Source organism: Arachis duranensis, chromosome 7, assembly GCF_000817695.3.
Source record: "Arachis duranensis cultivar V14167 chromosome 7, aradu.V14167.gnm2.J7QH, whole genome shotgun sequence".
In the NCBI taxonomy this organism is placed as follows: Eukaryota; Viridiplantae; Streptophyta; class Magnoliopsida; order Fabales; family Fabaceae; genus Arachis; species Arachis duranensis.
The window spans coordinates 1782316-1795534 of record NC_029778.3 but is presented as its reverse complement, the minus strand read 5'-3'; the positions used below and the strand labels follow the sequence as shown (position 1 = coordinate 1795534).

Genomic DNA, 13219 nt, shown 5'->3' with positions numbered 1-13219 from the left:
AAAGAAGAAGATTCGGCCAGGAGGGAGATTCTTGAAGCATGGCTTGTCTTCGAATCTGACCAACCACCACAGGGAGTAGCTAGAGTGGCGAAGTGATGGTTGGAGGAAGAGTTTGAAGCAGATGAAGTCATCATCATCATGAGGCATCAAGGGCCAGAAATCCATCTTGGAGAGGAAGCCAAGGATGGAGAGCCCGGATTGATGAAGGTTGATGATCAAGAAAGGACAAGAGGTAATTGCATGTTGGTTAATGCATGGTTATCTCTTCTCTCTCTGAGTGGCCGAACCGATTTGTTGAAGGAGGAAGAAAGTTGGTTCGGTTTTGGCTTCAAGTGTGGAGGCTTTCCTGTTTCTTTAAAAAGGGGAAACAACCACTGTTTGAAGCAAGGAGAAAATTTGAGAGTGCAAGGCACAGAGTTCTCAGAGCTACCTGAGCTAACAGTTTTCTCTTCTCCTTCAATGTATTCTGTTTTGTAATTTTCTGTTTAATTTTGTCATGTCTTGAGTCTCATGGTAAAAGGCAAACAGTGAGGTTTGTAATGAAAAAGCCATAGAGCAGAAAAAGACAGAGAGTGCAAAATTAAAAGAAAAAGCCATAGATGTCTTAGAGTTCCTTTGTTCATCTATGTTGTGTATCATGATTCTGTGGGAATCCCCTTGTAAGTTGGGTTAGCACTTTACAAGTTGTAATCAGATTGGTTATAGTGAAATTCCATCATATTTGTGATGGAGACTGGATGTAGGCTGCACTGCACTTAGCAGCCGAACCAGGATACATCTTGGTGCAATCTTCTTCTCCTTCTACTCCATTTCTGTTTTCAACTACACAGGAGCAAAAGCCAGAATTATCTCGTGCCAAGTGACGAGACAAATCAAAAATCTCGTGGCAAGGGACGAGACAAAACTGAGTTGCTCGTGTTCAGAGACGAGCAAAAACAAAAAGTCTCTTCTGAAGGGCAGCAAGTGTTAGCTTTTAAAAAGGGGGCTAAGATTCAACCCCCCCTTCTCTTAGCCACTGAAACCATCATATGTAAAATATGAGTTGTGCAGTAGAAGTTGTTAAAATTTTTAAATTTAAACTCCATAATTTCTGTAGAAAAATTGCATTTTAATGGGTAATAATGTGAGTGAGGAATTTTAGGGATTTAATTTGGAAAAAACTGAAATTGATTTTGAAAAGAACATTAATGACTCCAAACATGCAAATAAATAGTAGGTGATAAGGAGAGTAAGTGATAAGAAAGTGTATGTCACTTGCTTATCAAGAGAGAATGAAAATTTTTATGTGACATTTTTATATTGTAATTAATTTTTAGCTACCTAGCACTGCCCATTAAAAATACTATTCGTACATTAAAATTAGCCACTAAAATCAGCTATTAATATATTTGTATATAAATATATGTTTAATTTAATTATTTTCAATGTGTATTTATATTCTAATATATATTTTACATTAGAAACTGACTTTAGTGACTGATTTTGATACACTTATCATAGTCCTAACTAAATTCAATGGTTATGGAAAAGAAAGCAACACATTGAGAGTGGTTATGGCCCTACAATAAGCAACATTGAACCACGTTATGGTAACATCAATTCATCCCAGCAAATACGTTCTTAAAGTCTTTATAAATGTACAAATTTTCCAACCCTTCCTTCAATGCATGCTTGATTATGGGGATTGGGGAGCTAATATAAATAAATGAAATAATACAAGTATTATTTATAAAATAATATCTAGTGCTCCAAAAAAAGATTTTAATTGTTACTCTTAATCTTAATCTCTAGTAATTAACAGGTAACAATAATAATATGAAAAATTCACAATGTATTTTGTTTGATCCGAAGAATATTTCCCATTTAATTTTCTCATTAACGTAATTAAATTACTATATAATAAAAACATTTTCATTGAAAAGAACATTAAAATTATTTTTCGATTTTTGTCATATTTTTAATTATTTTTTCGTCACTTATTTATTGGTTGTATTTTTTGAATTATTTTTGTCAATAATATAAACTTTTGATTTAATAGTTTATCTTTTTCTTTTACTTCAACAATGAATCGGCGAAAATTAAAGAAAAATTTGAAAGAGATAATCTATATATACTTGCAAGAGAATGGAGAAAATATGAGACGGGTTGGGTGAAATTGATAGACTTGATCATCACATTATATTCTTTACAAATTAAATATATATATTTTTCAATTTAGTTATAAAATAATAGGAATAAAGCATTTAGATTATTCTCTAATAGCATTCGATCATAATTGAACTAGTGCATATCGTTGTTGATCACAAATCCTATAGGTCGATTTGGGAATATAATGGGGGAAGACTTGGGATTACGTTGTTGAAGGGTCGGAATAAAATGTTCATTTTGAATAGTCTTTGACTATTAATGCCTAAAAATGGCAGAAATAGTTATATATATATAGAAAAATCTTATATATAGTTTTGTTTACTTTATGAATAGTCTTTAATTTTTGTGACGAAAAACTTAGAGTGATATATAAGGAATTACTTTTTAGTTTCTTAATATTCGTTAATTTTTTTTAATTCTAAAAATTTTATTTTTTTTTTAAAATTAGAGTTTAGGATTTATAATTTAAATTTAGAATTAAAAATTTATGATTTAATATGATCTATAATTTAAAAAAAATTAACTGATATTTTTTGTGGTGACTAAAATTTAACTGATATTGATATTGCGTGAACAAAATTGATTTGCTAATATTGTTTTGTATAATATATTAAGTTTAGAACAAAGGTTCAGTTTGGGTAAACAACTTAATTAAGTTATTTTTGAAAAAATAGTTTAAATAATAAATGCTTATATTAAAAGTAACTTATAAATAAGTTATTTTATGTTTGATTTTTTAATTCTAAAAGTACTTATTTTAAGAGAAAAATGATAAAAAGCTTTTTATTATAAGAGAAATTTTTTTTTAACTTCTCCTTAAGCACTAAGATAGCTTTTTAGAAAGTTACAATTTTATTTTAAAAATTATATCAGACATTAATACTATACCTTTTTATAAGTTAAAAGTTAAAAAAAAGTCACTTATGATCCAGACGGATCAAAATCTTTTTCTAGATTCATATTGGGACAACATCAATTTATCTAACAAATATGTTACTCTTGATATGTACAATTACTTTCACCAAGAATAAGAAGAAGCTTTAACTATCTATTTTTTTTTTACTCATATTGAATTTTTTTTTTCCACAACTAATAAAAATGATATCGTTTTGAGAAAATTGATATTCACTCTAATAAATCAATGCCTTAAAAATTAAATTTAAAGAAATAAACTAAAGTCAAGCTTTTTTTGGTCATGCTAGAGTCAAGCTTCTCACCAATGCATGGTGGATATTATGGGTATGGTTCAAACATATGGCATATTTCAGTGAGTATAATTACAAGAAGAAAATTAAAAAAAAAAAAAAAGTCAAGTTTCTTACTCCATGACCCACAGACCACAGCTATTATACCCAACAAGAAATAGAAAACAACAACAAAAATAGAGAGAAATTATACAAGCCTCTCACTCCAACTAATTTCTCATTTGACTCATTCATAGGCTAATCAATATTCTGTCCAAAGAAAAAAGACTAATCAAATGGAATTATTTCTTAACATGGACCTGGATCGTGCCCCTTTTGTCATGAACAACTTTTTGTTCCCATGCCCATTGATTTCCACATATAATACCAATATTGACCTTAGTTTTAGCTTGGTGAGTCAAGCTAAGTTCATCCACAAATGCCTTCTATCATGGAAATAAAATTATGTGGGTCTCGGGTTAGAAGAAAACTAAACTTCAATTATGAATTAGTCTTGGACATTGATAGATTGGAATAGTATGAATATTAATCTAGAAATCATGCATTGGCTGGGTATAGGTGCTTGTAATTCCAGCTAGAAAAAATATCTATAAATAGATGGATCCTAATTGATGAGTGACATACCAATCCCATTTTCAAGTAAGCCATATATACACATAAAATAAGCAATAATCAATGGGGTATTTGATGTTGTTGGTTGTTAGAGTGGTGATGTGTGTGTATATGTTTATGATGTTCCATTTTGCATGTTTGTCTTCGCATCTATGCCATCTCGATGAGAGTTCTGCCTTGCTTCACTTTAAGACCCAATTCATTTTTAACCCTTCATTTTCTGAATATTTTTATGAGTATGAGTGCCCCCATGTCTATCCAAAGATGAGTACGTGGGAAAATGGGACAGATTGCTGCTCATGGATGGGTGTCACGTGCCACTCTGTGTCTGGTCACGTGATTGGCCTCGATCTCAGTTGTGGTGCTCTTGTAGGTAATATGAATCCCAATAGCACTCTTTTTCATCTTACTCATCTCCAAACACTCAGCCTTGCATTCAATGATTTTGATGGTTCTCAATTGCCTTCTCAGTTTGAAAGGCTTGTGAGTCTCATACACTTGAATTTATCCAGTTGTGGGTTTGAAGGTGATATTCCTTCTCAAATCTCACACCTTTCCAAAATACAATTACTTGATCTCTCTTGGAATAATGATTTGAAGTGGAAAGAAACAAGTTGGAAAAGAATGTTGCAAAATGCAACAGCTTTACGTGAGATTGTATTGGATGAGACAGACATGTCTTCCATTAGCTTAACACCAAACCCTTTGTCCAATTGGTCTTTTTCTTTTTCTTTGGTTACTCTTAGTCTTAGTATTACCAGAATAAGGGGACACTTGACAAGTCACGTTCTCTGTTTACCCAACCTTCATGAGCTCAATCTATACGGAAATGAAAACATTCAAGTCCATGTTCCAAAGTTGAATTGCAGTACTTCTCTTAGTTTTTTGGATATTTCATGGTGTCAATTCCCAGGATCACAAATCCCTGATTCCTTTTCTAACCTCACACAGCTAACTTTTTTGGACTTGTCTCAAAATGGATTCAATGGTTCAATCCCATCATTGCTCTCAAACTTTCAGCATCTCACTCACTTGGACCTTTCACACAATGCATTCACTGGTTCGTTCCCATCATTGCTCTCAAACCTTCAGCATCTCACTCACTTGGACCTTTCATTGAATGCATTCACTGGTTCGTTCCCATCATTTCTTTCAAACCTTCATCATCTTGTTTACTTGGATCTTTCATGGAATAAATTTAGTGGTCAAATTCCAAATGTGTTTGATAGGCACACCAAGTTGCAAACTCTCTTCCTTCATGATAACACTTTGGAAGGAAAGTTGCCATCCTCGTTGTTTGTCTTAACTCAACTCTCTTCCTTGGATTGTTCTAATAATAAAATTGAGGGACCGCTACCCGACAAAGTAGCCTTTTTAAATCTCACTCAATTAAATCTAGAAGGCAACTTATTAGATGGGACAATTCCTGAGTGGGCCTTATCCCTCAAGTCTTTGAGATCCTTAGATCTATCAAATAACAGATTCAGAGGGCACATAAGTGAAATTACATCTTATTCCTTCGAGTATTTAGACTTGTGCAACAATGAGCTCCAAGGAAATTTTCCAGAATCCATTTTTCATCTTGTCAACCTTACTGATTTGTGCTTGTCTTCAGATAACTGGAGCGGTATTGTCCACTTCCCACTCTTCTCTAAGCTTCAAAACTTGGAGTATCTTCATCTTTCAGGTTGTAGTTCATTATTGCTAAAATCTGAAACTAGTGTTAATCACACTTTCTCCAATTTGATGGCACTGCAGTTGCTTTCTAGCAATATTACTGGTTGGTTGGAATTCTCCGGAAAATTTCCAAATTTGGATTATCTTAAATTGTACAACAATAGTCTTCAGGAAAAAGTGCCAGAATGGATACATGGTATGGATTCATTAACTTATTTGAATCTCTCACACAACAATTTTACATTGATGGACCATTTCCCATGGTATCGACTTCAAAACCTTGATCTTAGTTTCAACTCGATGGCTGATGACATTTCTTGCTTCTTTTGTAATGTAACCTTGTTGAAAATTATCAACTTGTCCCACAACAAATTCACAGGAACATTTCCACAGTGCCTTGCCAATAGCTCATCCCTTGAAGATTTGGATCTACAAATGAACAAACTTCATGGAACTTTGCCAGATAACTTTCTGGATCTTACTACACTGAATCTCAATGGCAACAATTTCGAAGGTCTATTGCCGAAATCTTTGTCCAAATGCCCAGGACTTGTGGATTTGGATCTCGGTAACAATCAATTTGAGGACACGTTTCCCAATTGGCTTCAGAATATATCAAATTTGGAAATACTGGTCTTACGAGGCAATAAGTTGTACGGTCAGATTGTAAATTTGAAATCTGAAAAGATATTTGCAAGTTTGATTATTTTTGACATATCATGCAATAACTTTAGCGGCTCATTACCAAAAGCATACATACAAAATTTTCGAGCCATGAAGATTGTTCATGATGATGTGCAAAGCCCTTTGTCTTATATTGAAGCAGATTGGCAAGTTAGTCACGGCACAACAGAATATGACAGTTCTATGGTTGCAACAATTAAAAGAGTCAGTCTTCCTTTAACGAAAATTCCAAGAGTCTTTGTAATTATTGATTTGTCAGAAAACAAATTTGAAGGAGAGATTCCAGATGATTTTGGGGAGCTTCATGGACTCATAGGCCTCAATCTTTCTCATAACAGACTTGTTGGTCATATTCCCCACTCTTTGGGAAATTTGACAAATCTTGAATCATTGGATCTCTCCTCAAATATGCTTACTGGGGATATTCCTACTGACTTAATAAATCTGAACTTTCTTGAAGTCTTGAGTCTTTCCCAAAACCAGTTGGTGGGACCAATACCCAGAGGAAAACAGTTTGATACATTTTCAAATGATTCCTATGAGGGAAACACGGGGTTATGTGGATTTCCATTGTCAATTCAATGCAACAACAATGTCCCTTTGCAACAATATCCATCTTCTGAGGCTGAAGACAAATTTGGGTTTGGTTGGAAGCCAGTGGCAATAGGATATGCATGTGGAATGGTACTTGGAATAGGATTGGGATATTGTGTTTTCTCAATTGGAAAGCCTGAATGGCTAGTGGTCCTCTTTGGAGGTAAAAGGACCAAAAGGAGGAGCCGTGGAAACCGCCGGCGTGCAAGAACAACTCTGTTTCAGCTTTTGGTTGTAATGTAAATGTGTAATAAGTTTATGTCTTGTGCTTTTGTGTTTTTCATGTTTTATTTGATTTGGTGTCGTCTTTTTCTTTTACTTTATGGATGTCTACAAGTCTTGTCGATATTTATAGTAAGTACTTGTTCTATAGTTGTAAGAAATGTTGCAAGTAAATTCTGTTTTCGAAGTATATATATGTGTGTGTGTTTTCTGATTGTTGATTCTTTTAGTAATTATGTTAGAACAATTGCCAAACTATTAGGAATATCTCCAATACAATATGGTTGTTTTTTTTTCTTCTCTTTTTTTTATGATGACAATCTAAAATAATTTGATAAAAAAATATTAATTCTCGTGCAATAATAAACAAAAGTCATTGATTGTGGTATCCATCATCAAGTAATAGCTGGTCCCATATTCAAAACGAAAATTAAACCATCTATACTTAGTTAGAAATAAGAGTATAAAACTCTGGTGAAGATGCAAAGTACTTTACATACTTTGATTCTCAATCAATTATTTGATTAGTCCGATTAGGTTGTTCTCTAGAATTAAAATGTTGTGTCCTTTACAATCAAATATAATATTAGAAAATATTTTTTAGAAAGAAAAAGTTTAGGGGCCAGCAACTTTTGTGTTTTGTGACCAGCACTTAACTATAAAAAAAATGAGTGATTTCCCACCATTTAATATAATCTCACACCATTAAAAACACTATTGATGGTCAAATGATGGTTACAAAACACAAAAGTTGCTGGCCCAAAACACAAAAGTTGCTGGCCTCTAGCACTCCTCAGTTCCATATACATATCCTATTGCCACTGGCTCCCAACCAAATCCAAATTTCTCTTCAGCTTGATTTGTTCCAGAGGATAAAGGTTCTTCTTCAAGGTTCTTGTTGCATTGTATTGACAATGGAAATCCACATAACCCCATGTTCCCTTGGTAGGAATCCTCTCGAAATGTATCAAACTGTTTTCCTCGTGGTATTAGTCCTACAAGATGGTTGCTGGAAAGATTCAAGAATCCAAGAAAGTTTAGATTGGTCAATTCATTTGGGATCCGACCTGTGAGCATATTTGATGAGAGGTGCAATGATTCAAGTTCTGTCAAATATCCCACGGATTGAGGAATAGAACCAATGAGTTTGTTATGGGAAAGGTTGAGTGCTATGAGTGCATGAACCTCTCCAATAACATTTGGAATCTCTCCTTCAAATTTGTTCTCTGACAAATCAATATATGCAAAGATGGTTGGAATTTTTGTGTAAGCTCTGCTCACCCCTTTAACTGTTGCTATCAATGAGTTAGCATACTCTGCTTGAGTTTCATAACTTATTGCAGAGTAAAAGCGACTATTCATGTAACTCAAAACGCTTCCCACTTCACCATGAACAACATTCTTCATGGCTTGGAAATTCTCAATGAAGTCTTTTGGCAACAGGCCACTAAAATGGTTGCCTGATGCATCAAAGATATTTAAACTTGGAAATGGATGGTTGGTTGTCAAGTTATTACCAACAGGACCATAAAACTTATTGCCTCTTAAGACCAACACTTTTAAAGATGTCAAATTCTGAAGCCAAGTATATCTTACAGAAAATTTACCAATAACTCATTTTATACATCATAATTGAACTGATAGAGACAAATTAAAACAAAAAAAAAAGAACAAAATTCTTGTCAAAGTCAAAGTCAAAGTTCGAAAGTAGTGCTACTTTAGTACTAAACTACTAATAGTAAATTCCGAGAGATTAAATTTTATTATTATTTTAATTTTTAATTGTTTTTTTCTTTTTGGCCTAATACTCTATGGATTCTTATATGTCTCTATGTAGGTTAAGTTCACTAGTCTGCTTAAACAAGTGTCAGGAGTTCGAATTTTGCCTTATGCATGCAGCAACCCATTGGCCAGCGACAAATCCTTAAATGGAACTTAGTACTGCGGCAAATTAATCCTTGACTTGTCGGATTGGAGAATACCGTGAAAAATAAAAAAAAAGGTAAGCACAAATTTATATTATTATATGCCATAGAGTCTAAAATTTCAAAAAGAAAAGAAAATAACATACATAGAAAACATTACCATATCATCAATTAATAATAATATATAATTAAACCAAATTGAGTTATTTTAGTGATTAGCTCAGTAATCCACTTAAACAAGTATCGGAGAGTTGGAATCTCCCTTGTACATACAGCAACATTGGCTAATAACAAATCCTGGAGCTAAATTGTTATTAGTTATTATTACTACTATTCCATGGAATGGGAACTAAGATAAGATCATTCTTCCTTCTTGCCGTGCTCCCAAAATATTCAGTCATATCCAATTCTCCTTCAATGTCTCCATTTTTTGGAACTTTCCAATCGAAATAATACAAAAGTTGTGCAACGCAAATTTCAATGCTTGAAACAGCGAAATAAATGCCTGGACATATCCTCCTCCCAGCACCAAAGGGTATGAACTCAACATCACAACCTTTATAATCAATGGAACATTCTAGAAACCTTTCGGGACGGAATCTCTCAGCATCTTCTTGGCCACCCCAATGATTAGGATCTCTTCCAATGGCCCATGCATTTACTATCACTTGGCTTCCAGCGGCTATGGTGTAGCCGTTGATGTCACATGTCTCTCTGCATTCTCTTGGAAGGAGTAAAGGAAATGGAGGGTGTAATCTCATTGTCTCTTTGATAACTGCTTTTAGATATGTTAGATTCTCAAGAGATGATGATGATTCTTTGGTGCCAAAAGCTTTTCTAACCTCTTCTTGAGCTCTTGCCATTGCTTCTGGATTCTTCACTAGCTCAGAAATTGTCCATTCTATCACTGCAGATGATGTTTCAATTCCGGCACCATATAGATCCTGACAATCCATGTAAATTAAATGAGTTTTAAAGTTTTATCATACAATAATCATGTTATTTCAACTCTAATGTTGGTGATTATATCATGTTTTAAATAGTAAATAAAATTACAAAAAATATTTTAGTTAAAGTCTATCTCTGAAAATAAGGAAGTAAAGTGATAATACTTTACATAAAATTAAATACTAAATACGTCTAGGTACTTAAACTAATTGGGATATATATATATATATAAAATCCTTACTAATAAAAAAACAATAACAACACTACTCTCAATATAAATATATGAGAAAATTCTACTTCTCTTCCTGCGAGATGCTAAAAAGACACTTTCATTCTTTCTATTTATAAAATGTACATTCTCCTCTCTTATTATTTTTAAAAAATTCCTCTTTAATCCATTTTAATTTTTTTTTTGTGTTAACTAATGTTAACTTCATCTATTTTTCAAAAAAAATTATTTTTTACAAAAATACTCTTTAATAAAAATTTTATTTTTTTATTATTAAATTTTGCTTACTAAAATATCATTTAATAAATTCTTTTTTCATTAATTAAATTGTATTTTTATTAAAATATTTTTTAAAAAATTTAATGATTAAATTATTTTTTCTAAAACATCCTTCAATAACTTTTTAATTAATTAATTGTTAACGCAAGTTTTTGTTAAATCACAATTTAAGAATTAAAATATTTTTAAATGATATCTTAAAAAAATTAATTCTATTTTTTCCTCATCTTTTGGTAAAAATATCACTTACTTAATAAAAAAAATTATTAAATGATATTTTGGTAAGCAAAATTTAATGATAAAAAAATAAAACTTTTATTAAAGGGTATTTCTGTAAAAAAATCTACTTTTCTTGAGAAATAGATAAAATTAACATTAATTAACACAAAAAAATTAAAATAAATTAAATTTTTTTTTTAAATTATAAAAAATAAATATATATTTTATAAATAAAAAAATATTATTTTAATATTTCGCAAAAGAGGAGAATCGTAAAGCAAAATTTTCTGAGAAAGAAATTTTGAGGTGACATATGAAGACATTTAAATTCTGAGGGACTAAACTATTTAAGTTGTTGATTGGTGTTAGGTTTCATACCTTCCACTCACCGTTAAATATTAAATAACCAATCCCTTAATAGCTAATAAGTTAAACAACTTTATGGGAATAGTAATAATAAAGAAATGCAGAGCACCATTTTGGTGCAACATATCCTCCTACTCCAACCTTTACTCTATGGACCAAGTAGGTAGACTAAATTATTATGCATGCACGAGAGTGTATATATATATAGTAAATGATGATCATGTCACAAATAGTCCTAACTCCCAATAAAATGATAAACAATAGAAATATCACAAACAAAAAATAAAAAATAAAATGTACACTTACAAAAACAATAGCTTTGACACTGTTGATTGTCACAGGATACTCATAAGCTCCATGATCTTCCACCATATTTAGAAGAATAGAAAGAAGATCCACTGTGTGAGATTTATCCTCCTTATTTTTTATCCTTGTTATTTTATTTTTTATAATATTTTCAATTACGATATCAAATTCTTTATGTACTTTTTCCGTCTCACGCTTCGCTCCACTTATAAGATGGAGCCATGTGTGAGACGGAAAAAGACTAAATACAACAAAAACACGTTCCACAATCTTTCCAAGACTCTTCAACAATGAAATGAATTGTTCTTGACACTTACACTTTTCTCCAAAAATTGCCCTAGCAGTGATTGCACTTGTCAAAGAAGCAACTTTCTCACTAAGATTAACACAAGATCCAGTATTATCAGAAATCCATGTTATCAAATTCATTACCTCTTCTTCCCTTATTGATTTGAATGAACTCACACGCTTAGGGCTAAGAAGTTCCATTGAGCATATTCTTCTTAGTTGCTTCCAATAGCCACCGTATTGCGCGGTGGCTATGTTGGTGGAACCATAGGTTAAGATATCTGCACCTAAATTTTTAGGTCTTTCGGCAAAGTTGATATCATGGGTTTTAAATACTTCTTTGGCAACTTCTGGAGAAGAAACCACCATGATTGATGCTTCACCGAGCTTAAGGTGCATGAGAGGACCATATTTTTTTGCTAAGTCTCTCATACAATGATGGGGTAGAGATTTTCCAACTAAGTGGTGTATGCTACCGATTAGAGGTAGTGTCCATGGCCCCGGAGGAAGCTTCTCTTTTTTCTTGCTTGTGACTTTGGATTTCTTAGCTAACAATTTGAGAAGTTGTGATATGAAAAGGATGAAGATTATTAATGAAAATAGAAAGAAGGGTAAGGATGATGAGGAAGGGTGATGATGCTCCATGAAGAAATCTAATGTGTAGAGAAAGTGAGAGCTAAGTGATTATAAAATTAAGCTAGTGCTTCTATATTTATAGAGTATGAAACGGATGCATGTATAAATATGATTTTTAAAAGGAATTAAAATTTTTTTTATTAAATAAAAAATATTTTGTGTATTTATATATTTTTATTTCATACTTAATGTTAACATGTATTTTTTTTTTACTATATATATATGATACACTTTATTGTATCGAATAGAATGAATACAAATAATAAGATCTTTTAAAATAAACTAAAGGTTAATTTATAGGAAAATTTTACACGCATTAGTTTCTGGAAAAAATTATTTATTTGAAATTAAATCATTTCAATTGAAGAAATAGACTCATAATATATAACATCTTTAAAACTTGAAAGTTAACTACTAACTAATAATAATGATAATAAAAAGAACAGCTGTATACAACAACAACAATAATAAATTAAACCACATGGCTGCGTAGGTGTTATAATTTATATATTGCTTGTATAGATGCAGGATTCTTTGATTGACTTAGAACCTCTGCCATACCATATTTTTACCATATTTTTCATGTTTCTTCGGTATTAAATATTTATACTATGCGTGTGTATATATAATATAGATGAATTTGGATCTTTTAAATTTTGAATTTTATTTTAAAGGATAAAATGTGATCTCTTATTATTTATTTCATAGATGATACTAAAAAAAATATGAAAAAAACTATTTAAAAATAAGAGATTACATTTTATTTTCTAAAATAAAAATTCAAAATTTAAAAAATCTAAAATCAATATAGATAGGTAACCTCTCCCAAATTAAGGGTCAGAGTCCCATAATAACGACTGAAATAGGTAAATATTATTAGG

General features: G+C 31.6%; 3 protein-coding genes across 3 annotated transcripts; 1 reads left to right on the top strand and 2 right to left on the bottom strand.

The window, feature by feature from the left end:
- The first annotated feature begins 3914 nt into the window (after window positions 1-3914).
- Window positions 3915-7340, top strand: LOC110272466 (receptor-like protein 9DC3). Its single transcript, XM_021127046.2, has one exon. It carries the CDS (start codon window positions 4029-4031, stop codon window positions 7161-7163), a length of 3135 nt encoding a protein of 1044 aa, XP_020982705.1. The 5' UTR covers window positions 3915-4028; the 3' UTR covers window positions 7164-7340.
- Window positions 7341-7925: 585 nt separating this feature from the next.
- On the bottom strand, window positions 7926-9348 carry LOC107496029 (receptor-like protein 33). The gene is made up of 2 exons (XM_016117233.1): window positions 9341-9348; window positions 7926-8733 (listed from the first exon to the last, which is right to left on the bottom strand). Exons 1-2 carry the CDS (start codon window positions 9346-9348, stop codon window positions 7926-7928), a joined length of 816 nt encoding a protein of 271 aa, XP_015972719.1.
- Window positions 9349-9370: 22 nt separating this feature from the next.
- LOC107496028 (desmethyl-deoxy-podophyllotoxin synthase-like) lies at window positions 9371-12366 on the bottom strand. The gene is made up of 2 exons (XM_016117232.3): window positions 11415-12366; window positions 9371-10011 (listed from the first exon to the last, which is right to left on the bottom strand). Exons 1-2 carry the CDS (start codon window positions 12345-12347, stop codon window positions 9382-9384), a joined length of 1563 nt encoding a protein of 520 aa, XP_015972718.1. The 5' UTR covers window positions 12348-12366; the 3' UTR covers window positions 9371-9381.
- Window positions 12367-13219: the final 853 nt, after the last annotated feature.

What these genes read in the sequence shown, in the direction of transcription:
- LOC110272466 (XM_021127046.2), top strand. Translation starts at nt 4,029, where the DNA reads ATGGGGTATTTGATGTTGTTGGTTGTTAGAGTGGTGATGTGTGTGTAT.
- LOC107496028 (XM_016117232.3), bottom strand. Translation starts at nt 12,347, where the DNA reads ATGGAGCATCATCACCCTTCCTCATCATCCTTACCCTTCTTTCTATTT. An exon ending in GTGTCAAAGCTATTGTTTTT is followed by an intron (nt 10,012 to 11,414) that starts GTAAGTGTACAT and finishes ATGGATTGTCAG; the next exon opens with GATCTATATGGTGCCGGAAT.